General features: G+C 46.1%; 1 protein-coding gene across 1 annotated transcript in view; it reads left to right on the top strand.

Moving 5' to 3' along the window:
- The window catches only part of NWD1 (NACHT and WD repeat domain containing 1), a 117,124-nt gene that overhangs the window by 15,577 nt on the left and 74,277 nt on the right, over positions 1 to 27,270 (top strand). Inside the window, exons 5-10 of the mRNA XM_075825321.1 lie at positions 4,682 to 5,037; positions 5,139 to 5,459; positions 5,552 to 6,150; positions 6,592 to 6,795; positions 25,224 to 25,383; positions 25,488 to 25,605. Of these exons, the coding sequence (XP_075681436.1) occupies positions 4,682 to 5,037; positions 5,139 to 5,459; positions 5,552 to 6,150; positions 6,592 to 6,795; positions 25,224 to 25,383; positions 25,488 to 25,605 (1,758 nt within the window). The remainder of the gene's footprint in view (positions 1 to 4,681; positions 5,038 to 5,138; positions 5,460 to 5,551; positions 6,151 to 6,591; positions 6,796 to 25,223; positions 25,384 to 25,487; positions 25,606 to 27,270) is intronic.

Genomic DNA, 27,270 nt, shown 5'->3' with positions numbered 1-27,270 from the left:
AAAGGCTCTGTCACCATATTATAAGTGCCCTATCTCCTACATAAGGAGATGGGCGCTATAATGTAGGTGACAGTAAGCCTTTTTATTTTTTTTAAAAACCGATCTATTTTTACCACTTTATTAGCGATTTTAGATTTATGCTAATGAGTTACTTAATGCCCAAGTGGGCGTGTTTTTACTTTAGACCAAGTGGGCGTTGTACAGAGGAGTGTATGACGCTGACCAATCAGCGTCATCCACTCCCCTCCATTCATTTAGGCAGCGCATAGGGATCCTTTTAGATCGCTATGTGCTGTTTTATACTAACACATTAACAATACTGAAGTGTTTAGACAGTGAATAGACATTCCACGGGATGTCTATTCACAATCTCTGCGCTTCGTTTCTCTGTCTGTGGTAGTTACAGCAGAGGTAGCGTAATCTCATTGTAACCTGTCATCTACAGCGTAATCTCGCGAGATTACGCTTCCTCTGCTGTATCTACCACAGAAACAGTAACGAAGTGCAGAGATTGTGAATAGACATGTGGAATGTCTATTCACTGTCTAAACACTTCAGTATTGTTAATGTGTTCGTATAAGACAGCACATAGCGATCTAAAAGGATCCCTATGCGCTGACTAAATGAATGGAGAGGAGTGCATGACGCTGATTGGTCAGCGTCATACACTCCTCTGTACAACGCCCACTTGGGCATTAAGCAACTCATTAGCATAAATCTAAAATCGCTAATAAAGTGGTGAAAACAGATTGTTTTTTTAAATAAAAAGCATTATTGTCACCTACATTATAGCGCCGATCTCCTTATGTAGGAGATAGGGAACTTATAATGTGGTGACAGAGTCTCTTTAAATAAAAGGAGTCATGCTGGAATGACATTGACGCCTTTCACTGTTGCCAACCGGCACTTCAGTAATTTCTGGACAACTGGGCTAAAAATCACAGATAGACACATTACAAAATCAAGAGCTAGTGATAAACCCGCTGTGCCATAGGATTCGAATCACTGTCACTGAGTACTGGTCTACTGCTGCTGGGAGCCTGCTTGCCTGTCTGTGTCTGGGACTCACCAATCACAGAACCCCTTGTAGCTTTCCCGCGCTAAGGTAACTAGTGCCTGTAAGCTACAAGCAGTGCTGTGATTGGTGAGTCTGACTCAGAGACTGCGTCACTCAAGTACTCTCCACTGCTTATTTTCAGATTCCACTGGACTTATACTACCATATACCCGCGTTTCAGGAATCCTATTGGTCTACGGTGTCCTTAATGCCCGCCCCATTTACTCCTTATTTAGCCTCAATGCCCGCGCGCCGAATGGACAGTACCCACGCCAAAGGTATATACACCGATGATCGGGCTTATATACAGGGATCCTGGGGGGTTAAATACAGTGTTGATGGGGTAATATACAGGATGATGGGTGTTATCTACAGGCATGATGGCTGCTATATACATGGATGATGGGGTTATACACGGGGCTGATGTCTGGTATATACAGGGATGATGGGGGTTATATACAGGGATGATGGCGGTATTATACAGGAATGATGGAGGTTATATACAGGGATAATCATCATCACTGTATATACCAGCCATCATCCCCATATATAACCCCATCATCCTTGTATATTACCCTATCAACACTGTATTTAACCCCCCCAGAATCCCGGTATATAACTACTATTATCCGTGTATATACCATCAGGGTGGGCACTCTCCATTCGCCGTGGTGCACGGGCTTCGAGGGTAAACAAGGAGTAAATGACGCGGGCATTGAGGCAGAAATAAAGAGTTAATTGGTCGGGCATTGAGGACAAAGTGGACAAATAGGATGCCTGAAATGCGGGTATATGGCAGAAGTCCTGCGGATTCTAAAAATATGCCTCTCCACCCCGCCTGTCCGCACCGCGTCAGTGACGTCGCACATGACACCACTACACTAGAAAGCAGAGCATGGTCTCAGCGGTGATAGGGGTGGAGTCCGGCTGACTCCACCCCCACCACTGCTAAGACGGCGTTTTGACCTCTAGTGTAGTGGCGTCACGTGCAACCTCACTGACATGAGTGACGTGATATCAATTTAGCAAACTTTCGAAAAAATAAATTGTTTTTTTTCTGCCGGACACTACATAACTATATATATACAAACAATCCAAAGTCCAGCATCACAGGCAACGTTTGGGTACAAGCCCTATGGAATAGAACAATGTCCCGTCAGTATAGTAGCAAATAATGGGCAGCACTCCGTAGGTATAAGTGAAAAATAGGTGTACTTTTTTTACCATAGTGCAACGTTTCAACCCCATCCTCTGGGGTCTTTCTCAAGCAATCCTGATAAGGGTTTGAAACGTTGCACTAGGATAATAAAGTATCCCTATTTTTCACTTATACCTATTGAGTGCTGCCTATTTTTCTAATTTTCTGAGAGACTAAATTTGGGGTTTTCATTAACCGTTAGCCATAATTACCAACATTAAAAGAAAAATATGCTGGAAATAGAATGAATCTATATAATATATGAGTTTCACTTTTTGAATTAAATTACTGAAATAAAGTAACTTTTTGATGATATTCTAATTCATTGAGAAGGACTAGTATATATATACACAAGTGACATGGCCTATGGTAATATGGGTACATATATACACACACACACACACACACACACATATATACACATATATATATATATATATATATATATGTATATATACACTACCGTTCAAAAGTTTGGGGTCACCCAGACAATTTTGTGTTTTCCATGAAAACTCACTCTTATATTTATCAAATGAGTTGCAAAATGACTAGAAAATATAGTCAAGACATTGACAAGGTTAGAAATAATGATTTTTATTTTAAATAATAATTTTCTTCTTCAAATTTTGCTTTCGTCAAAGAATGCTCCATTTGCAGCAATTACAGCATTGCAGACCTTTGGCATTCTACCTGTTAATTTGCTGAGGTAATCTGGAGAAATTTCACCCCATGCTTCCAGAAGGCCCTCCCACAAGTTGGATTGGCTTGATGGGCACTTCTTGCGTACCATACGGTCAAGCTGCTCCCACAACAGCTCTATGGGGTTGAGATCTAGTGACTGCGCTGGCCACTCCATTACAGATAGAATACCAGCTGCCTGCTTCTTCCCTAAATAGTTCTTGCATAATTTGGAGGTGTGCTTTGGGTCATTGTCCTGTTGTAGGATGAAATTGGCTCCAATAAACGCTGTCCACAGGGTATGGCATGGCATTGCAAAATGGAGTGATAGCCTTCCTTATTCAAAATCCCTTTTACCTTGTACAAATCTACCAGCACCAAAGCAAGCCCAGACCATCACACTACCTCCACCATGCTTGACAGATGGCGTCAGGCACTCTTCCAGTTGTTCTGCGTCTCACAAATGTTCTTCTGTGTGATCCAAACACCTCAAACTTCGATTCGTCTGTCCATAACACTTTTTTCCAATCTTCCTCTGTCCAATGTCTGTGTGCTTTTGCCCATATTAATCTTTTCCTTTTATTAGCCAGTCTCAGATATGGCTTTTTCTTTGCCACTCTGCGCTGAAGGCCAGCATCCCGGTGTCGCCTCTTCACTGTAGATGTTGACACTGGCGTTTTGCGGGTACTATTTAATGAAGCTGCCAGTTGAGAACATGTGACGCATCTATTTCTCAAACTAGAGACTCTAATGTACTTGTATTGTTGCTCAGTTGTGCAGCGGGACCTCCCACTTCTCTTTCTACTCTGGTTAGAGCCCGTGTGTGCTGTCCTCTGAAGGGAGTAGTACACACCGTTGTAGGAAATCTTCAGTTTCTTGGCAATTTCTCGCATGGAATAGCCTTCATTTCTAAGAACAAGAATAGACTGTCGAGTTTCACATGAAGCTCTCTTTTTCTAGTCATTTTGAGAGTTTAACCAAACCCACAAATGTAATTCTCCAGATTCTCAACTAGCTCAAAGGAAGGTCAGTTTTATAGCTCCTCTAAACAGCAAAACTGTTTACAGCGGTGCTAACATAATTTCACAAGGGTTTTCAAGTGTTTTCTAATCATCCATTAGCTTTCTAACACAGTTGGCAAACACAATGTACCATTAGAACACTGGAGTGATGGTTGCTGGAAATGGGCCTCTATACACCTATGTAGATATTGCATTAAAAACCAGATGTTTGCAGCTAGAATAGTCATTTAGCACATTAACAATGTATAGAGTGTATTTCTGATTAATTTAATGTTATCTTCATTGAAAAAAACGGTGCTTTTCTTTAAAAAATAAGGAAATTTCTAAGTGACCCTAAACTTTTGAACGGTAGTATATATATATATATATATATATATATATATACACACACAGTATATATATATATATATATATATATATACTATCTCTCTCTATTTATATATATATATATATATATATATACACACACACAGATATACACTTAAACACAGAAAAGTTGCACCTGTGTCAAGTTACATTCATAATTTCTCCATATTCCTTGTCATTTCTGTGGGGATATTTACATAGATAAATGTGTGCAAGGTACTGTATTATTGCAACCTAAGCTTGGTAGGATTCAGGAAAAACCCTGCTTTTATTTCTCCATTTGATAACATAGCTCAGGTAAAATGAAGGTAAGGGTAGTACTTAGGGTAGTACTTACTGTTTTTACATAATGTTTTGCAGTGACAGAATGGGAAATTGAATGCGGTCTCCTGGCCTCTGGTACCAGTCAAGCAGGCTCTACTATCTTCTTTAGGGAAGTAAAGGATATGGATCTCAGTAAAGATAAGGTCTCTTACCTCACGGATGTCACAGAAGATGGAAGCCCTGACACAGAAGCTCAAGAGCTTTTAGGAGACTTAAAGGCCAGGATAGCACAGAAGCACCCCGATAAAGTAAAGACACATACAGTTGAAATTAGTAAACAGATGTCTAAAGAAACGTATCTCCAGAAACTCTGTGACCAAGTCATTGCTGTGGTCAATCATCAGATCCTTAACTCTTTATCAAGAAAGGATGCGACCCTACCAGAATCACAGGTAAACACCGCGAATTTAAGCCATACATGTATCTTCAGACATGTTTATTCATGGTAAATTATACAAGCAAAGAACATTGAAATATGGTTCTCTGTTTTCAGAAACAGCCCCCATGGCTAGGTTGGCTGGTGCAGGAAGTTACACACCACCTGCTTCTTTCTTGCAAAAAAGCGGAAGTATTTTGTGGACGACAGGACATGTTGAATAAAATTGTAGGCTATGTCAAGGAGAAGGATGTACGTCCCCCGCTTGTTATCTATGGAGCTTCTGGGTTAGGAAAAACTGCACTTATGTGTAAGGCCTTTGATATGGTCAAACATTCGGTGGCTAGTAATGGGAATTATATATTGGTACTGCGACTTCTTGGGACCTCACCACAAAGCTCAGAAATCCACGATGTGTTAAAGAGTATTTGTTATCAGGTAGGTTCCTTTTATATATGATATTTCCCATACTGTTATATTTTAATAATGGCTGATGAACTCTTATGATATTGTTTTGTCTTTCCATGAAGGTGTGTTTAGCATTGGACTTGCCGCCACCCACTCCTCAGGTCACTAATAATTACAATGAGACTGTAAGATTTTTTCACCAGATTCTCGCAATAGTATCGAATAGAAAAACAGAGACCTTAGTGTTGTATCTGGATTCACTTGATCAGCTCTCTCAATCAGATGGTGCCCACCATCTACACTGGCTGCCCAAGGAATGCCCAAACAATGTACATATTGTGTTGTCCACATTACCTGAAGAGGGAGGAATCCTGAATACCCTAAGAGAATACATCATAGATGAAACATCTTACTTGGAGGTTCAACCGCTCTCTGCTGAGCAAGGAGGCCAGATGATTGAAATGCTCATGTCTTCAGCTGGACGCAGATTGACTAATGCACAACAGGACATTGTGTTGGATAGTTTCGGGAAATGTGGACAACCCTTACTTCTTAAAATGGCATTCGATGAGGCTAAGAGATGGTCATCTTATACATCAACCACGGAACTTCATATTGCAACCAGCACAAAAGAAGCTGTACACCAATTATACGAGCGTTTGGAGAAGCTTCATGGCAAATTGCTGATCTCCCACGCTCTAGGATACATTGTGGCATCCAGGTAAATATATAGAGAGTATTTAAATATAGTATGTTTACAAAGCATTGCAGTAGGATTAAAACCTTCTTTCAAATACTACAAAGTTTTACTATTATTTATCTTTTCTTATCTTCCATATCGGAATGATTATGAGCAGTAGTAAGGATCTTTGCCCTATGTTTATTGTTAATAAGATTAATTGTTCATCAAAAAGAAAAAAAAATCCTGGCTGATCTCCCATGTTTGCATTGAAATTCATAGTTCCACTTATTAGGTTTAAAGAGAATTTCTAATCAACCAAAAATCATTGCGTCTCAGTGATTATTTATTGACTTCTAAATGGGCCTTTATTATCACGTTAGAAAAGTTCTCAGCTAATGCCTCTCATTATAATCTGAATCCACAAGCCAGGAATAACATCTATATGCATGATAACTTTTGCCTATAATTGTTAAATCATAGGAATGGCCTGTCAGAAGCTGAGCTAAAGGATATCCTCTCCATTGATAATGATGTTCTCTCAGACATTTATCAGTACTGGGCCCCTCCAAGCAATGATGTGATACGAATTCCCTCCCTTTCATGGACCCATCTGCGCTATGACCTAGAGGGATATTTGGTGGAGAGGCAAGCAGATGAGAGCACAGTATTAGGTCTATACCACAGGTATGAAAGTGAACTTTAGGTATAGAGTGTTATAGTACATTATCTTCTTAATTACATTATATTAACCACTTAATTACCACAGTATGAGCTTTGATAGGTTAGTCAAGTTCTTGACCTTTTCTTGTGACAGATCAGTATATATTTTTATGAATTTTGAATTTGAATTTTCTCTCAAAACAAATTCTGGAAATACAATTCAAGTCTAAGCACACCAGAAATTAAGAATTACACACCAAGTTAAACAGTCAAATACTACAGGGTAATAACATCATATAAAGTTAAAAAAACAATGCAAAAAATAAGATGCTGTACATTCTAAGTGAGCTATAGCACATTAACTTTGATAACCTCAGGGAATACTCTAACAATATCCCAAGAGTGAAATGCAGGAGTATCTATAGTCCCTCATAACGTCTGTAAGGAGCTTGCCCTCTGCCATTTTTTGTAAAAATAATAGGTTTTATATTAGAGCTAAAGGGAATGCAACTGTAAAAAAATGTATCCTATATACAATTACATTCAGGAGAATTGTATGTATCCAATTTTGTGACAACAATAACTTGGAACACCCTTTCCTGTTTTAGCATGACCACGTAGAGGTCCATAAAAGAAAATGGTTTGCTGAGTTGGGTGTGGTACTAGTCAAGACAGAGTACTGATCTCAATGCCATTGAATACCTTTGCGATTAACTGGAATATCGAGATGCAAGCCAAATCTCTTCACCAAAAATAAACAAATTCTAGCAGCCATGTACCAAAAAAAATGGAGGAAAGCATTTCCAGAAGAATAAAGGCTGTTCTAGAAGCATAGGGGGCCAAAAACAATTTGGTTTTAAAAAATATACCCATGGTTTTAAATAATATGAATGTGCTATTTGGGCGTTCACATACTATTGATCATGTAGTATATTTATACACTGTAACATCCACAGCCGCGGACCGTCATTCTTACTCACCCACTTCCGCTCCGTTCTGCATTGACCCGTAGGGTGTGCGGGCACGCTCGTGCCCGCCCTTAAAGGGCCAGCGCGCGCGCATGAAAATTTGGTTGTATTTAGCCCTAATCACCCTGGACTATAAAAGGGTCCCTGCCCTTTCATTCCTTACCTGAGCGTTGTTTGTATTTCTCTGTTAGTCTTGCAAATCGTCCCTTAGTCGTATCCGGTTCCCTGTGTTCCCGTGCCCTGCTACCTGTATCCCATACTGTATTTGTTTCTGTGTTATCTCTAGTGTTGGAGTCATGTTGTGCCGTCTACTACGCCTGCTCACTTGCACCATGTCTGGTGTCATCTGCCACGTTTTGCATCACCTGCCGCCAAGGTCCCTTCTGCGCAAAAGCCGTTGCTACTGTCTGGGCTATTACAGGTATCCTTGTGCTCTGACATTATATTGACTTGGTACACTGTTGTTTGGCCAGCTACTACCCCTCTACGGCGGTGCGGCTTAGTGGGTCCACATACCCACAGACCGTGACAGTACGCTCAGGCCATGGACTCTGCTGGTCAAACCAAGACCATGACGACATCACAAGTCATGCGGGCAGATATGCTAGACCTCCAGTCACGACAGGAACAACTCCTCCAGGTGGTGAACGTAATTGCACATCGGCTGGATACGCAATCTGCAGCCACGGCACCTGGTCCAATTGCTCCTGCTGTTCCTCTTATTACACTTCCTGGCAGAACCGATTTCTGATTCTCTCTGCCACTACCTCTTCGCTACGACGGAGACGCGAGAACCTGTAGGGGATTTCTGAACCAATGTAAGATCCACTTCAGTCTACATGCCAGATGGCGCAAGGTTCACATTCATAGTCTCTCTTCTTACTGGCAAGGCCCTGGCATGGGCGAACCCCATCTGGGAACGTCAGGGACCACAGATCCGTGACTTACAGTGTTTTCTACAGACTTTCCGCACTTTATATGAGAAACCTGGGTGAGTCTCCTCAGCAGCTTCATCCCTGCTGATCCTTCGCCAAGGAGACACCTCTGTGGGCGAGTACGCCATTCAATTCTGTACCATGGTGGCAGAGCTGTCCTGGAACAACGAAGCCTTGGTGGCTACCTTCTGGCAGGGCTTATCCTCCGATATCAAAGACGAGCTTGCCGCTCAAGATGTGCCTTCTACCCTAGATGACCTCATTCTTCTAGCCACACGGATTGACATGAGGATCCAGGAACGGTCTTAAGAGGTTCGCCAGGCCAGAAGACTTCCTAGGCTGGCTCCTACATTCCAGCAAACCCTGCTGCCCTCATCAGCAGTTCCACCTGAGGAGCCTATACAAGTAGACCATCTCAAGCTGTCTGTCCAAGAGAAACAATGCAGACACACTTCGGGACTGTCTGTATTGCGGCCTCGGAGGCCATTTTGTGCGTGTTTCCCCAAAAGCCAAAAAGTCTCCAACGCCTTGGATTGGTTGGAGAGACATCTCTAGGTGGAAAAGGACTAAATAATAAATTGTCCATTCCCGTGACCATAGCGTCCGGTGGGAAGACGCACTGGGTCTCTGCCAACCTGGACTCTAGTTCTGCGGCAAACTTCATCCAACAGGACCTAGTGGATCAGCTCCAGTTGTGGACAGTTCACTTGGAGACTCCCCTGGCTGTTGCCTCAGTGAATGGCCTTCCTCTGCCTGACCCCATCGTGTCTGAGACCAAGCCACTGAAGCTCCAAGTGGGAGCTCTTCATACCGAGCAGATTACTTTCCGCATCTTGCCCAAAGCCTCAATCCGGTATTGCTGGGTCTGCCTTGGCTCCGGCTTCATGCCTCGGTTCAGGCCTGGAATTCCGGAGAAGTTCTCCAATGGGGCTCCAAATGTCTCCACCATTGCCTGTCGCAGATTCAGCCTGTCCTGCCTCCTATGTCTGAGACATTGACAGGATTACCCACTCATTTTGCACAGTTTGCGGACGTCTTTTGCAAGAAGGAGGCTGAGATGCTTCCCCCACACCGGGCGAACAACTGCCTGATTGAACTGGTTCCTAATGTTTCACCGCCCTCTGCTTGCCAGAGACCCAGTCAATGTCAGCCTATGTCAAGAAGAATCTGGAGAGGGTTTTTATATGAAAATCCTCCTCCCCGGCCGGTGCCGGGTTCTTCTTTGTAAAGAAAAAAGACGGATCTCTTCAACCCTGCATCAACTACTGTGGTTTCAACCAGATCATGGTCAAAAGCAATTAAACCCTTTGCCACTGATCTCGGAAATATTTGATCACATACAAGGAGCCAAGATCTTCTCTAAACTAGACTTGCGTGGGGCCTACAACTTAATCCAAATCCGTCAAGGTGATGAGCGGAAGACGGCATTTTACACTTGGGACAAGCGCTACGAATACGTGGTGATGCCTTTCGGCCTGTGTAATGCTCCCGCGGTCTTTCAAGAATTCATGAATGATATCTTCCGAGATCTCCTCTATGTCTGTGTTGTGGTTTATCTCGATAACATTTTGATTTTCTCCCCAGATCCGATGACACATCAGAGGCATGTCTGTCAAGTCCTGCTGCGATTAAGGGAGAATCGTCTGTATGCCAAGCTGGAGAAGTGCACTTTTGAAAAGAATTCTCTGCCCTTCCTGGTCTACATCATCTCGGATCAGGGTCTCAAGATGGATCCTGAGAAAGTAAAGTCCATTCTGGAGTGGCCACGTCCTCAGGGCCTGCGGTCCATACAGCATTTTTTGGTATTCGCTAACTTCTACCAGCAATTAATCCCAAACCTCTTCACTAGCGGCTCTCAACTCTACCCTTACCAAGAAAGGTATGAACGCCAAGGTGTGGACCCCAGAGGTAGAATCAGCATTCAATAGCCTGAAGAGTGCCTTCACTTCAGCCTCAATCCTCCATCATCCTGCGGTGTCTCGACAGTTCTCATTGGAGGTGGACGCATGTTCTGTTGGTGCAAGAGCAACCACAGACCGCTAGCATCCTGCCAATGTCTCCCTCCTTATAACTCCTTATAACTTGAGACGTATATGAAAGGGTAACGAGTGGAAAACCGCATTTAACACCCGAGACGGCCATTATGAATAACTCGTGATGCCTTTTGGACTATGTAATGACCCAGCGGTGTTCCAGGAGTTTGTGAATTACATTTTCTGACACCTACTGTATGTCTGTGTAGTGGTCTATCTGAACAACATCCTGATTTACTTACCTGATTTGTTGACACATCGGAAGCATGTTCGCCAAATTCTCTCGCCGTTGAGGGTGAATCGCCTATATGCTAAATTTGAGAAATGTGTGTTCAAGAAGATCTCTTTGCCCTTCCTGGGCTACATAGTGTTTGACCGTGGTCTCAAGATGGATCTAGAGAAGGTGAGATCCTGTAGCGTCCATGGCCGAGGACTGTCGGGTTTACTCACCCTCCGGCGGCCGCAGCCATGGATCTCACTCTCACTTCCGCTCCGATCCGCTGTGTCCCGTAGGGTGCGCGAATGGATTCATGGAAGCAAATGGAATCATCATCATCAACTTCCCATGATTCTCTGGACTATAAAAAGGGCCCTGCCCTTCTGATCCTTGCCTGAGCGTTGTTAGTATTCCCATGTCAGTCTTGCAAATGTTATCTCGTTCCTGTTGATACCCATGCCCTGTTACCTGTATCCTGTATCCCGTGCTGTGTTCTTGTTCCCGAGCCTGTTACTCTGCTGTCGTCTGCCACGTCCAGTGTCATCTGCCACGTCCAGTGTCATCTTCCACATCCAATGTGATCCACCACGTCTGGTGCAACCTGCTGCATCTGCTGTCATACGCCTTGTCTGGCATAACCTGCTGTACCCACCTCCATCCATGCCAAAGCCTCGGTCACTGTCTGGACTATTCAGGTACCCTAGTGCGGGACTTTGTATTGCTGGGGTGCTCTGTTGTTTGGCCAGCTGCCTCCCCGCTACGGTGGTGTGGCCTAGTGGGTCCACATACCCACAGACCGTGACAGATCCGACTTAGAATGGCCACAACCTCAGGGCCTTCGTTCCATACAACGATTTCTGGGATTTGCAAAATTCTATCGGCAATTCATCCCAAATTTATCATCTCTGACTGTTCCAATCTCGGCCCTCACCAAAAAGTGGGTGAACGCCAACGTCTGGCCTCCGGAGGCAGAATCTGCGTTTTCTTATCTCAAGAGCTCTTTTACCTCAGCATCTGTTCTCTATCACTCTGATGCTTCTCGGCAATTCCTTCTGGAGGTGGACGCCTCTTCCGTAGGTGCGGGAGCACTACTATGCCAAAATAATTCCAAAGGCAAGATGGTGGCTTGTGGCTTCTTTTCAAGATTATTCTCACCAGCAGAAGGCAACTATTCCATGAGGGATCGCGCATTGCTGACCGTCAAGTTGACCTTAGAGGAGTGGAGACACTTGCTGGAGGGTGCCATCCATCCTATTATCATATATCGCTTCACTTCCGTCCCGCAGACAGGAATGTGAAGGCAGACGCCCTGTCTCGCTCATTCGAAACCAATGACTCTGAGGAAATTCCTCAATACATCATAGATCCTTCTAGGATTATTGCTGCTAACCCCCTGCAAATTACAGGCATTTCACATGGAAAGACTTTTGTCCGCCCTGCTGACAGGAAGAGAATTCTCCGCTGGGGCCACAACTCTAATCTAGCTGGGCACTTTGGTGTCCGTAAGACACAGGACTTGATAGCTCGTCACTATTGGTGGCCCACTCTGCCTGGTGATGTTGCAGACTATATCTCCTCATGTACCAACTGTGCCTCGAACAAATCTACCTACTCCAAACCTGGTGGCCTGCTACTACCCCTGCCTGTTCCTGCTGCCCCTTGGCAGCATATTGCGGTGGACTTTATCACTGACATTCCTTATTCTGCTGGATGTACTACAATCTGGGTAATAGTGGATCGTTTCTCTAAAATGGCACATTTTGTTCCTCTGACTGGTCTCCCGTCTGCTCCTCGCCTGGCAGATCTGTTTATTCTGCGCATCTTCCGCCTGCACGGACTACCTCTGCATATTGTTTCAGACCGGGTAGTACAGTTTACATCCAAGTTCTGGAGATCCCTGTGCAACCTGTTAGATGTAAAACTGGACTTCTCTTCTGCCTTTCACCCACAGTCCAATGGTCAAGTGGAGAGGACCAATCAAATTTTGGAGAACTATCACTGTCATTTAGTTTCTGCCCAACACTACAATTGGGTGCAACTTTTGCCTTGGGCCGAATTCTCGTACAATAATCACACAAGTGAGTCTACTGCCTCGTCTCCCTTCTACAGTCAGCATCCTCGAGTTCCTCTTCCTGTGCCAGCCATGACTCAGGTACCAACAGCCAACTCTTCTTTTGGGACTTTTATTCACATCTGGCAGCAAATTAAGTCTGCGATCCTCCAAGCAGTGGACCGCATAAAAAAGCATGTTGATAAAAGGAGAAAAGTTCCTCCTCAGTTCTCTCTACTGGAATCAATGTCTGGCTATCCTCGAGAAACATTAGTCTCAAGATACCCTCTCACAAATTCACTCCCAGGTTCCTCAGGCCTTTCGAAGTTCTGCAATGGATTAACCCTGTATCCTATAAAGTTTGGTTGCCTCCCACTTTCAAGATCCCCAGCTCATTCCATGTGTCCCTCCTTAAGCCTGTGGTTCTGAACCACTCCAGTAAAGCTCCTAGGTCTGCAGTTGCTCCCAGCGGGTCATCTGCTGTGTTCGAGGTAAAAGAGATTCTGGATTATAAGAGAGTAGGAGAACTTTCTATCTAGTGGACTGGAGAGGGTTTGATCCTGAGGAGAGGTCCTGGGAACCAGAAGAGAACCTCAATGCCCTTACCCTCAAAAGGAAATTCCTCTTACGCACCGGACCAAAGAAGAGGGGGCATAAGGGGGGGTAATGTCACGGCCGTGGTCGCGGACCGCCGCCATTCCTTACCTGGTGACGGCCCTGACCACAGACCGCTGGCATCCTGTCAGCGTCTCCCTCCTAGGAGACGCCGACACTCGCGGCCGCCCGGCCCTGCTTCAAGTATTAGGGTGCGCGTGCGCACTCGGCCCCGGCGAGCACCTGTCAAGAATTCCCTAATCCATGCCTGATCACCCTGGACTATAAGAGTGGCTCCGCCCTTCCACTCCTTGTCTGAGGGTTGTCTTAGTTTTCCCATGTTTGTATTGAAAATGGTCCCTTAGTATTTTCCTGCTCCCAGTTTTCCCGTGCCCTGCCTCCGATCTCCTGTATCCCGTGCTGTGTCTTGCTTCCAGGCCTGTTTAGTATCTGAGCCATGTCTTGCCTCGCCTTCCGGAATACACCACGTCTGGTGTCATCTTCCATTCCGGATACCATCCGCCACATCTGGCGCAACCCACCACATCTAGCCCCATCTGTGAAAGAGCCCTTGCCGCCGTCTGGACTATCCCAGGTACCCTTGTGATACACTTCTTCTATAGACTTTTGCATAGACTGTGAGTTGGTCAGCTGCCTCTCTGCTACGGAGAAGCGGCCTAGTGGGTCCACATACCCCTAGATTGTGACAACTTCTGTTCCAGAGAAGCCTCAAAGGAAAGGCAGTTATATGTGGCTATTACTCTAGTCTTTTTTCCTCCGCAGAACGCAATTACTCTATTGGGGATCGGGAGCTACTGGCCATCAAATTGGCTCTGGAGGAGTGGAGACATCTGCTAGAGGGCGCAGCTCACCCCATCCTGACCGACCACAAGAGCCTTACCTATCTCCTTGCAGTTCAACGGCTAAACTCCCATCAAGCCAGGTGGTCGCTGTTCTTCACCCATTTCCAATTTGTGCTCCACTACCGTGACTCTGACAAAAATGTGAGGGCCGATGCCCTGTCCAGGTCATTTGAAATAGAGGAAACTGTGGAGACCCCTCAATATATCATAGGCCTGTCCTGCATTGTCACTGCCAATCCTTTGCTAGTTAGAGACATCACTCCGGAGAGGACTTTTTGTTCGGTTGGCAGACAGGAGAAGAATTCTCCGCTGGGGACACAGCTCCAAACTGGCTGGGCACGCTGGTGTTTGTAAGACTCAAGACCTGATAACTCGTCATTTCTGGTGGCTCACGTTGCCCAAAGATATACTGTCTCCTAGATGTGGAATTGGATTTTTCTTCAGCCTACCACCCCCAGTCCAATGGTCAAGTCGAGAGGATTAACCAGATCATGGAGAATTATGTCTGCCACTTCATCGCCATGCAGCATAATGACTGGATACAGCTTCTCCCATGGGCCGAGTTCTCATTTACCAATCACACAAGTGAGTCCACCACTTCCGCACCATTCTGTATTGTGTACAGTCAACATCTAAGAATCCCTATTCTTGTTTTGGCTACATCTCAGGTACCCGCAGCTGACCCTGCATTGCATTTCGGGACTTTCTGCAAATCTAACAACAGACACGGCCTCTATTCGGCTGGCAGTCGATCACATGAAGCGAAAGGCGGATACAAGAAGAAGAGAGCCGCCTCAGTATCTTCCGGGTACCAAAGTCTGGCTGTCCTCTAGGAATATCCGTCTGAAGGTGCCTTCATACAAATTTCCCTCCAGGTTCCTCGGACCTTTTGAAATCCTGCAACAAATTAACTCAGTCTCCTATAAGCTTCAGCTGCCTCCTACCCTCAAAATCCCCAACTCCTTTCATATGTCCCTCCTGAAGCTTGTGGTCCTGAACCGCTACACTACAACTCCTAGTCCTGCAGTTGCTCCCAGCGGTTCTTCCGATGTGTTCGAGTTAAAAGAGATCTTGGACTTCAAGAGGGTAAGAGGAAGGAATTTGTATTTGGTGGATTGGAAGGGATTTAGTCTAGAGGAGAGGTCCTGGGAGCCAGAAGAGAACATCAGTGCCCCTACCCTCATTAAGAAATTCCTCTCTCGCTTTGGCCCCAAGAAGAGGGGGCGTAAAAGGGGGGACACTGTAACGTCCACAGCCATGGACTGTCGTTCTGACTCACCCCTCGACGGCTGCGGAAATGGATCTGTGAGTGCTGGCCCGCATCTCCTCCCCTGGTGACGCCAGTACTCACTTCCGTTCCGCTCTGCAGTGTCCCGTAGGGTGTACACGCACGCTCGTGCCCAGCCTTAATGGGCCAGCGCGCGCATGAAAATGTGGTTGTAAATAGCCCTAATCACCCTGGACTATAAAAGGGCCTCGGCCCTTTCACTCCATGCTTGAGCATTGTTTGTATTCCTCTGTTAGTCTGGCAAATGGTCACTTAGTCGTATCCTGTTCCCTGTGCCCCCGTGCCCTGCTACCTGTATCCTGTATCCCGTGCTGTATTTGTTTCTGTGCCATCTCTCTAGTGTTGGAGTCATGTTGTGCCGTCTACTACGCCTGCTGACTTACACCATGTCTGGTGTCATCTGCCACGTTTTGCATCACCTGCCGCTAAGGTCCCATCTGTGCCTAAGCCGTTGCTACTGTCTGGACTATTACAATTCCCCTCTTGCTCGAACTTTATATTGACTTGGTATACTGTTGTTTGGCAAGCCACTACCCCGCTAAGGCGGTGCGGCCTAATGGGTCCACATACCCACAGATTGCGACATACACTATATGGGCAAAAGTACTTGGACACCTGACCCTCAAAGCTATATGAGAATGTTACACATCCCATTCCAAAACCATGGGCGTTAATATAGAGTGGGACCCGCTTTTGCGGCTGAAACATCCTCCACTCTACTGGGACGGCCTACCACAAGATTTTGTAGTGAGTCTGTGTGAATTTGTGCCTATTCAGCCAAAAGTGCTTTTTTGAGGTCAGGCACTATGTTATACAAGAAGGTCTGACTTGCAATCATTGGTCTAATTCATCTAAAAAATGTTTGATGGGGTTTATTATAGTCCTAAAATACCTCTGAAGTGTAAAATATTCTCTGAGAGGCTCAGTCAAGTTCCACCACACCAAACTCATCACACTATGTTTTCATGGACCTTGCTTTGTCTACAGAGGCACAGTCATACTGGAACAGGAAATGGTCCTTTCCAAATTGCTGCCACTAAGTTTAAATTATACAACTGTCTAAAATGCCTATATGCTGTGGTTTTACCATTACCCCTTACTGAAAATATTTCTGCTTAGCCCAAACCTTGAAAAGCAGCCTCAGACCACTATCCCTCCTCCACCAAATGTTAGACTAGGCACTATGTATTGCGATAGGTAGCATTCTCCTGACTTCTGCCAAACTCAGATTGCTCTATCAGACTGCCAGATAGTGAAGAATGATTCATCACTCCAAAGAACATATTTCCCCTGCTCCAGAGCCTAGTGGTGGTGTTAGAACCAGCGGGTTGTGGACACACTGTGCTACTCCACCAATTTCACTTGGGGACACCTCTAAGTGCTTTATCTAAGTAGTCCTCCCAGTCTTTGGCCTTTAACACCTATACGAGAATCTGTACTTCGCTGCGGGGAGACTACCAGGACGCTAACTCTTCAGGTGCTCCTGGTGTGAGTAGCACAGCAAACCAGGATACAACAGTGTAGTACACCGAGGGTACAGGCACTGGAAGATGATTCCATGGCAAATGGGTGAGGATCAGAAGTCACAGTTCATAACAGGTAGAAAGCCTCAGGCTCGTCTCAAGTAGTTGGATACAGCAGTAGACAATGGGGAGCAGACTGATGACGGGTAACAGGATACGAACTGGTAGCAGAATACAGACTAGCAGCGGATAGCTGGATACAGGCTTGTAGTGGATAGCTGGACATGGGCTAGTAGTGGATAGCTGAATACAGGCTGGATGTAATGTCGGGGTAGGGAAACAGACAAGTGAGCCCTAATCTACCCGCCACTCAGTCCCTGCCTACTTGCAACGACCCGCCCTAGGCGACGGGGTACAACTGGGCGACGGTCCCTACACTCAATAGGTGCACGACAGACAAACAGACAAGGGTACAAAGAAGCCAGGAAAATGGGGAAGTTGCCCACGGGAACACTGTGAGCAACAAGCGAGGTAAACGAGCCGAGTCAAACCAGGAGAAGAGCGAGGTACAAAAACGCAGAGCAGAAGAATGGTAAGTAAAGCCAAGGTCAATCACAAGCAGAGGATCAGTAGTTCAAGAAGCTGCAGCAGGGCCAGGAAACCAACAGAGAAGAATCACAAGCAAAGGAGGAACAGGAAAGGCAGGTATAAATAGACAGAGGGCGGGAGCTAGCTCCGTCTGGCCAGGCTGTGATAGGCTCTCCCACTCCTAAGCCTGCCATCCTGGATGGTGGAAGATGGAGTCAGTCTCACAGACATAGAAGCAGGTGCAGACTGATTACCTATGGGCGTCGACACAGAAGTTGTGTCTGGCAGATCCTTTACAGTACCCCCCTTTTATGAGGGGCCACCGGACCCTTTCTAGGTGGACCTGGTTTATTGGGGAAACGAAGGTGGAACCTCCTGAGCAATACCCCAGCGTGAACATCCCGGGCGGGTACCCAAATCCTCTCCTCAGGCCCGTATCCCCTCCAATGGACCAGGTACTGGAGGGAGCCTTGGACCATCCTGCTGTCCACAATCTTGGCCACCTCGAATTCTACCCCCTCAGGGGTGAGAACAGGGACCGGAGGTTTCCTCGAGGGAGCCAAGGACGGGGAGCAGCGTTTAAGGAGGGAGGCATGAAACACGTTGTGTACTCGAAAAGACGGGGGCAACTCCAGTCGGAAGGAGACAGGGTTAAGGACTTCAATGACCTTGTATGGCCCTATAAACCGGGGAGCAAACTTCTTGAACGGGACTTTAAGGCGCAAATTTTTTGACTGTCAGAGATAAAACACCTTAAATATTGTTCTAGAGACTGATTAGTCCTCTCAGTTTGGCCATTAGTTTCAGAGACTAAATCAGAATCAATAGAGGAAATGATTATACCTGGAGGCAAAGCACAAGCAGGATCTTGTATGGCCCTATAAACCGGGGAGCAAACTTCTTGAACGGGACTTTAAGGCGCAAATTTTTTGACTATAGCCACACTAGATCCCCGACCACAAACAAGGGGTTAGCAGAACGTCTTCTATCTGCCTGAGTCTTTTGTATGCTCTGGGACGCCTCTAGGTTCTTCTGAACCTAGGCCCAGACTGTGCACAGTTCCCGATGAACGACATCTACCTCGGGATTGTTGGAACTGCCAGGTGAAACGGAGGAGAACCGTGGATTAAACCCAAAATTACAGAAAAAGGGGGAGACCCCTGACGAGTTACTGACCCGGTTATTAAGGGAAAATTCGGCGAGGGGAATGAATGAGACCCAATCATATTCACTGTCAGAGATAAAACACCTTAAATATTGTTCTAGAGACTGATTAGTCCTCTCAGTTTGGCCATTAGTTTCAGAGACTAAATCAGAATCAATAGAGGAAATGATTATACCTGGAGGCAAAGCACAAGCAGGATCTTCCTCCGAAGGAGGGCTGGCCATGAAGCTACGCGACAGTGCATCAGCCTTAATATTTTTAGACCCAGCCCTATAGCTGACCAAAAAGTTGAATCTGGTAAAAAATAACGCCCATCGAGCTTGTCTCGGGTTTAGCCTCTGGGCAGATTCTAGGAAAACCAGATTCTTGTGGTCGGCAAGGACCGTTACCTGGTGCCTAGCCCCCTCCAGGAAGTGGCGCCACTCTTCAAATGCCCATTTAATGGCTAAGAGTTCGCGGTTGCCAATATCATAGTTACTCTCAGTGGGCGAAAACTTCCTGGAGAAGTAGGCACAGGGGCGGAGATGGGTGAGGGACCTGGTACCCTGGGACAAGACAGCCCCCACTCCCACCTCGGATGCGTCAACCTCCACGATAAATGGCTCCATTTTGTTGGGCTGAACCAGCCCTGGGGCCGAGATAAAGCACTTCTTAAGGACCTCAAAAGCCTGGACAGCCTCAGGAGGCCAGTGGAGGAGATCAGCACCTTTGCGAGTGAGATCCGTAAGAGGCTTAGCGATGACCGAGAAGTTAGCAATAAATCTCCTGTAATAATTAGCGAACCCCAGGAAGCACTGTAACGCCTTCAGGGAGGCAGGTTGGACCCATTCCGCCACAGCCTGGACCTTGGCGGGGTCCATGCGGAATTCATGAGGAGTGAGGATTTGACCCAAAAACGGTATCTCCTGCAGCCCAAACACACATTTTTCGGTCTTAGCAAACAATTTGTTTTCCCGAAGGGCCTGGAGCACCTTCCTGACATGCTCAATGTGGGAGGACCAGTCCTTGGAAAACACAAGTATGTCATCAAGGTACACTACAAGAAATACCCCCAGGTAGTCTCTTAAAACCTCATTTATGAAATTCTGGAAGACCGCGGGAGCATTACACAACCCAAAGGGCATGACGAGGTATTCGAAATGACCTTCGGGCGTGTTAAACGCAGTCTTCCACTCATCCCCCTCTTTGATGCGGATAAGGTTATAAGCCCCCCGTAGATCAAACTTAGAGAACCATTGGGCCCCCTGAACCTGATTGAAGAGATCAGGAATCAAAGGAAGGGGATACTGGTTCCTTACAGTGACCTTATTCAAGTTTCGGTAGTCAATGAATGGCCTAAGACCACCATCCTTCTTCCCTACGAAGAAGAAGCCAGCACCTACCGGAGAAGTAGAGGGGCGAATGTAACCCTTGGCCAGGCATTCCTGGATATACTCTCTCATAGCTTCACGTTCGGGACAAGAGAGATTAAATATCCTACCCTTAGGGAGCTTAGCTCCTGGTACCAAATCAATTGCACAATCGTATTCTCTATGAGGAGGTAACACTTCGGAGGCCTCTTTAGAGAAAACATCAGCGAAGTCCTGAACAAACTCAGGTAGAGTGTTCACCTCCTCAGGGAGAGAAATAGAATTAACAGGAAAACATGACGTCATGCATTCATTACCCCATTTGGTAAGATCCCCAGTATTCCAGTCAAAAGTGGGATTATGCAACTGCAACCAGGGAAGGCCTAAAACCAAATCGGACAATAATCCCTGCATCACCAGTACAGAGCACTGCTCCAAATGCATGGAGCCCACAAGGAGTTCAAAAACAGGGGTATGCTGTGTAAAATAACCATTAGCAAGAGGAGTGGAGTTGATACCCACTGCCGGGACAGGTTTAGGCAAATCAATCAATGGCATAGCTAGAGACATAGCAAATTCCACAGACATAATATTAGCAGAAGACCCTGAATCCACGAAGGCACTGCCGGTAGCAGACCTACCACCAAAAGAGACCTGAAAGGGAAGCAAGATTTTATTACGTTTCATATTTACGGGAAATACCTGTGCGCACAAGTGACCTCCCCGATGGTCACTTAGGCGCGGAAGTTCTTCCGGCTGCTTATTCTTACGCCTAGGACAGTTGTTCACTTGATGCTTGTCATCCCCACAGTAGAAGCAGAGACCATTCTTCCTGCGGAACTCTCTACGTTGTTGGGGGGACACGGAGGCCCCGAGTTGCATAGGTACCTCGGAGTCTTCCGTGCAAGAACGTAGCAACGGAACCTCGGGAGGCATCATGGGGGAGTCAGAGGAGAAAACACAAACACGTTCAAGTCGTCGTTCCCTGAGACGTCGGTCAAGTCGTACCGCTAAAGCCATAACCTGGTCTAGGGAGTCAGAAGAGGGATAGCTAACTAGCAGATCTTTCAGGGTGTTCGACAGACCCAATCTAAACTGGCACCTTAAGGCAGGGTCATTCCACCGAGAAGCTACGCACCACTTCCTAAAGTCAGAACAATACTCCTCAACAGGTCTCTTACCCTGACGTAAGGTCACCAGCTGACTCTCGGCAAAGGCAGTCTTGTCAGTCTCGTCATAAATGAGCCCAAGAGCAGAAAAGAAAAGATCAACGGAGGAAAGTTCAGGGGCGTCAGGAGCCAAGGAGAAGGCCTATTCTTGGGGCCCGTCCTGGAGCCGGGACATAATTATACCCACCCGCTGGCTCTCAGAACCAGAGGAGTGGGGCTTTAAGCAAAAATAGAGCCTACAACTCTCCCGAAAGGAGAAAAAAGTCTTCCGGTCCCCTGAGAACCGGTCAGGCAACTTGAGGTGGGGTTCAAGAGGTGAGGTGAGGGGCACTACCAGGGTAGCATCAGGCTGGTTGTCCCTCTGAGCCAGGGCCTGGACCTGTAGGGAGAGGCCCTGCATTTGCTGAGTCAGAGTCTCAAGGGGGACCATAGTAGTGTCAGGGACCAGGGTAGACTAGGTATATGGGCTTGTGATTATGTAATGTCGGGGTAGGGAAACAGACAAGTGAGCCCTAATCTACCCGCCACTCAGTCCCTGCCTACTTGCAACGACCCGCCCTAGGCGACGGGGTACAAATGGGCGACGGTCCCTACACTCAATAGGTGCACGACAGACAAACAGACAAGGGTACAAAGAAGCCAGGGAAATGGGGAAGTTGCCCACGGCAACACCGTGAGCAACAAGCGAGGTAAACAAGCCGAGTCAAACCAGGAGAAGAGCGAGGTACAAAAACGCAGAGCAGAAGAATGGTAAGTAAAGCCAAGGTCAATCGCAAGCAAAGGACCAGTAGTTCAAGAAGCTGCAGCAGGGCCAGGAAACCAACAGAGAAGAATCACAAGCAAAGGAGGAAAAGGAAAGGCAGGTATAAATAGACAGAGGGCGGGAGCTAGCTCCGTCTGGCCAGGCTGTGATAGGCTCTCCCACTCCTAAGCCTGCCATCCTGGATGGTGGAAGATGGAGTCAGTCTCACAGACATAGAAGCAGGTGCAGACTGATTACCTATGGGCGTCGACACAGAAGTTGTGTCTGGCAGATCCTTTACACTGGAAGCAGATAACTGGATACATGCCGATGTAACGACTAGCGAGATGTGGACCCACTGGGCTACTCCACCAGTGAGAGTAGCGGCTGGCAGCAAATAACAGGACATGGGCAGATAGAGAATAGCTGTTCACAGGTGGCAGGAAACTGGATACAGGCCGGTAGCGGATTACTGGATGCAGGCTGGTAATGGACTACTGGATACAGGCTGATAACTGGTAGCAATATTAGACAGGATACAGGCTGATAACTGGTAGCAATAGCAGACAAGATACAGGCTGATAACTGGTAGCAATAGCAGACAGGATACAGGCCTATAACTGGTAGTAATAGTAGACAGGATCAGGTGCATACAAAAACCTTTGCTGGATAACTCTAGGATGTTCCAATATTGCTCAGGCAGGGTGTGTCCAGTGTAGCAGTCTTATATACCTGGTGATTGACAGGGATAGGCTGGGGATAAATTTGGGTGCTGAAAGTGAGCGCACGTCCACCCTATGGGCAGACCCAGCAACAGAAGGAAGTGCACGTTTATGGCAGTGTGGAGATCCAGGAACCGTACAGTTTGTACCAAAGGTAACCTGGCTGTTGTGTTTGCTGGGAGCGGTAATACGCCAAAGAGTGCAGGCGTTACGTTACAGTTGATAACAGATAGCTGGATACAGGCTGGTAGTGGATAGCTGGACACAGGCTGGTAGCAGAGTAGCTGGATACAGGCTAGTAACGGATAGCTGGGTACAGACAGGTAACGGATAGCTGGTTACAGACAGGTAGCGGATAGCTGGATACAGGCAGGTAGCGCATAGATAAATACAGGCTGGTAGCGGATAGCTGGACACAGGCTGGTAGCGAATTGCTGGACACAGGCTGGTAGTAGGTAGCTGGACACAGGCTGGTAGCAGGTAACTGGACATAGGCTGGCAGCGGATAGCTGGATACAGGCTGGTAGCGGATAGCTGGATACAGGCTGGTAGCAGATAACTCGACATAGGCTGGCAGTGGATAGCTGGATACAGGCATACAGGCTGATAGCAAATAGCTGGATACAGGCTGGTAGCAGATAACTGGATACAGGCTGGTAGTGCACAGCTGGATACAGGCTAGTAGCGGATATCTGGATACAGGCTGGTAGCGGATAGCTGGACCCAGGCTGGTAGCGGATTTCTGGAGACAGGCTGATGACAGATAGCAGGTGCGGACTGGAATTTTTCACGCCACATGCTTCAGCACTCGGCTGCCCTGCTCTGTGAGTTTGCATGGTCTACCGCTTCGTTGCTGAGCTGCTGTTACTCCTAGATTCTTCTACTTCACCATAATAGCACTTACAGTTGACCAGGACAAATGTACCGGATCTGAAATTTCACAAACTGACTTTGTGGAAAACCTGGTATCCTATGACAATGCCATGTTAACTGAGTTCTTCAGTACATCCCATACTACTACCAATGTTTGTCTATGGAGATTGCATGGCTGTGTGCTTGATTTTATGCACGTGTTTGTATTTGGTGTGGCTGAAAACACAATAATTAGAAGGACTGTTTACATATATTTGCCCATATAGTAGAAAGTAATACACATAATTGAGCAGGACATCAGCAGTATACAGGCAACACTTACGGTTCTTATATTATGTGAATGGGATAGTGAAGGTGTCATTCACGGAATACAGGTATCTTAAATATCACATGTATTATGCTGGACCGAATTATAGGACTCTCCTGTCTATATCCAACACTTTCAGAAGCCAGACATGTGACTTTGGAAAAACAAAGTACCGCAGGACTGCTCTCATACACATGGTAACACAAGCGCCACCCAACCTTCCAAACACACATACTAAAAACGTAATTAATAAATAAAGGCCAAGAGACAATGCAGATGGGATAAAATGGCCGCTGTATTTATTAAGGGGTTACATAATAAATAGAATAAATAAATATTAAACTTGTAATAAATACCAAATATTTTAATAAATATTAAAAACCAATAAATATTATACCAATAATTCATGACCTTGTCCACCCATAAACTGGGCGACTAACCCCCCACTAACAAGATACCGCGACAATAAAAGGGAGGGGGGCGAGGCGATGCTGTTCCTCTTCTTCATCCAACTCGGACGGGCAGCAGACCACTCCAAAACCTGGGAATATATATTCAAAATTCCCGCCTTTTTACCAAAGGGAACCAATGAAAACACCAGATTTTCCCACCACATAGGAATTTTCCAGAACTTGTGCGTGCCAAGACCAAGTGGGTGGGGCACCACTGACCTGAACCTGACCTCATACAGGTAAGTACCAAATAAAAATAGGGGAAAAAGAGGGTTAAACCAAATGACCTTTAATTAATGACCATAAAAGGAACTGAAGGAAAACAGGAGGGAAAAAGGGGGGGGGGTGTGTTACCATGAGGGGCTACGCTGTAAACAGGCTAATAGCCCCTATTCATTAGATTGTCATCAGATCCTGTGAATTTTTTCTCCCCAGGGGCCCCACCAACCTTTATTATTCTGTAATTTATTTTTTTTTCCACTTTTGCTTGATCCATTACATAAATCTCTGCTGCTTGTAAAAAAAATATATTAAAGTAATGGTTACTATAGGACATCATTCAGTGGAGCTATGGCCCAGTAACATGCTATGCACATTCTTTCTGTATTGTGTATGCCAGTTCACGTCTGGTTCTGCTTTAGCCATTGGCACTGGCCTTTGCTTTCTGTCTGTAGGCAGTTTATTGAAGTGGCACACGACATTTACCTAAGTGGGTCAGAGAAGACAAAAAGACATCGCACTCTAGCTGACTACTTTATGGGTACTTGGAGTCTGGGCACCAAACGTCCCATTCACCTACCGCTTATTAAGAAAACCCTGAGCGCTGACAGAAAGGTAATTATTAATTTTCACTATTACATTTCTTCCTTCCAGTTACTCCTATATGTTAAAGTCATGTGGTGCTATTCTCTAATATTCTACTTTAAAACTTTTCTTAGGTGGCTCCACAACCTTTGTGGTTTTCAGAAGACCTGCCCAATCTCAGAAAAATGAGTGAGCTGCCTTATCATCTTCTGAATGCAGGCTGCACTAATAAACTACAGCGGGAAATCTTAGGTATGCATAATACATGTTATAGGTGTAAAATGATGCTAAATCATTTAAAATTATATTTTACAACCAACATGGTGCGTTAAATTATACAAATACATATATGTAAATGTAATTCAAAATATATATTTGCTTTTCTTCACAAAAACAACACCCAAACCATTTCAACCAATAATAATTGGTAATGTGTGTAAATTGTGTAACCTAGGAAAACTACAGTGTATATTTTTCAGGTTTTAATATAGGCAGCAAATACATAGTACAATGTTCTCCAACGAGTGGCTTTGGATCCACATGTGGCTCCCCAGCTGTTGGCAGCTGCAGATACTGTGGGAAGTCATAGCATTACTAAAACTTGGGTCTAAGGTCAAAATCCACTGGCAGTTAGCGTAAGGGTATGTGCACACGATAACTGCATTTACGTCTGAAATTACGGAGCTGTTTTCAGGAGAAAACAGCTCCTGAATTTCAGACGTAATTGTTCGTACTCGCGTTTTGTGGGGCGTCCATTACGGACGTAATTTGGAGCTGTTCTTCATTGGATTCAATGAAAAACTGCTCCAATTATGTCCCAAGAAGTGTCCTGCACTTCTTTGACGAGGCTGTTATTTTACGCGCCGTCTTTTGACAGCGACGCATAAAATTACAGGTCGTCGGCACAGTACATCGGCAAACCCATTGAAATGAATGGGCAGATGTTTGCCGACGTATTGGAGCCGTGTTTTCATGCGTAATTCGAGGCGTAAAACGCCTCCATTACGCCTGAAAATAGGTTGTGTGAACCCAGCCTTAGGCTGGATTCACACGAATGTGGCGTTTTTGCGGACGCAAAAAAGCAGCGTTTTGCGCGCGCAAAAACCACTTGACAGCTCCGTGTGTCATCCGTGTATGATGCGCGGCTGCGTGATTTTCGCGCAGCCGCCATCATAGAGATGAGGCTAGTCGACGTCAGTCACTGTCCAGGGTGCTGAAAGAGTTAACTGATCGTCAGTAACTCTTTCAGCACCCTCGACAGTGAATTCCGATCACCATATCGAGCAACCTGTTAAAAAAAAAAAAGAGGTTCGTACTTACCGAGAACTTCCCGGCCGTTGCCTTGGTGACGCGTCCTTGGTGACGCGTCCTTGGTGACGCGTCCTTGGTGACGCACCTCTCTTGACATCTGGCCCCACCTCCCTGGATGACGCGGCAGTCCATGTGACCGCTGCAGCCTGTGATTGGCTGCAGCCTGTGCTTGGCCTGTGATTGGCTGGAGCTGTCACTTGGACTGAATTGTCATCCCGGGAGGTCAGACTGGAGGAAGAAGCCGGGAGTTATCGGTAAGTCAGAACTTCTTTTTTTTTTACACGTTCATGTATATTGGGATCGGAAGTCACTGTCCAGGGTGCTGAAACAGTTTAACTCTTTCAGTACCCTGGACAGTGACTATCTCCTGACGTCGCGTACCGGAAACTTTTTTGCCGGGTTCGGCCAAAACGAGTTCGGCCGAACCCGGTGAAGTTCGGTTCGGTTGTCCGGGTTCGCTCTTCTCAAAGACACTCCGTTTGGATGTTTGTAAACAGAAAAGCACGTGGTGCTTTTCTGTTTACATTCATCCTTTTGACAGCTGTTGCGCGAATCACGCAGTTCGCACGGAAGTGCTTCCGTGCGGCATGTGTGGTTTTCACGCAC

This window comes from Rhinoderma darwinii, chromosome 1, assembly GCF_050947455.1.
Source record: "Rhinoderma darwinii isolate aRhiDar2 chromosome 1, aRhiDar2.hap1, whole genome shotgun sequence".
Lineage (NCBI taxonomy): Eukaryota > Metazoa > Chordata > Amphibia > Anura > Rhinodermatidae > Rhinoderma > Rhinoderma darwinii.
This window is presented reverse-complemented; position numbering and strand designations above follow the sequence as displayed.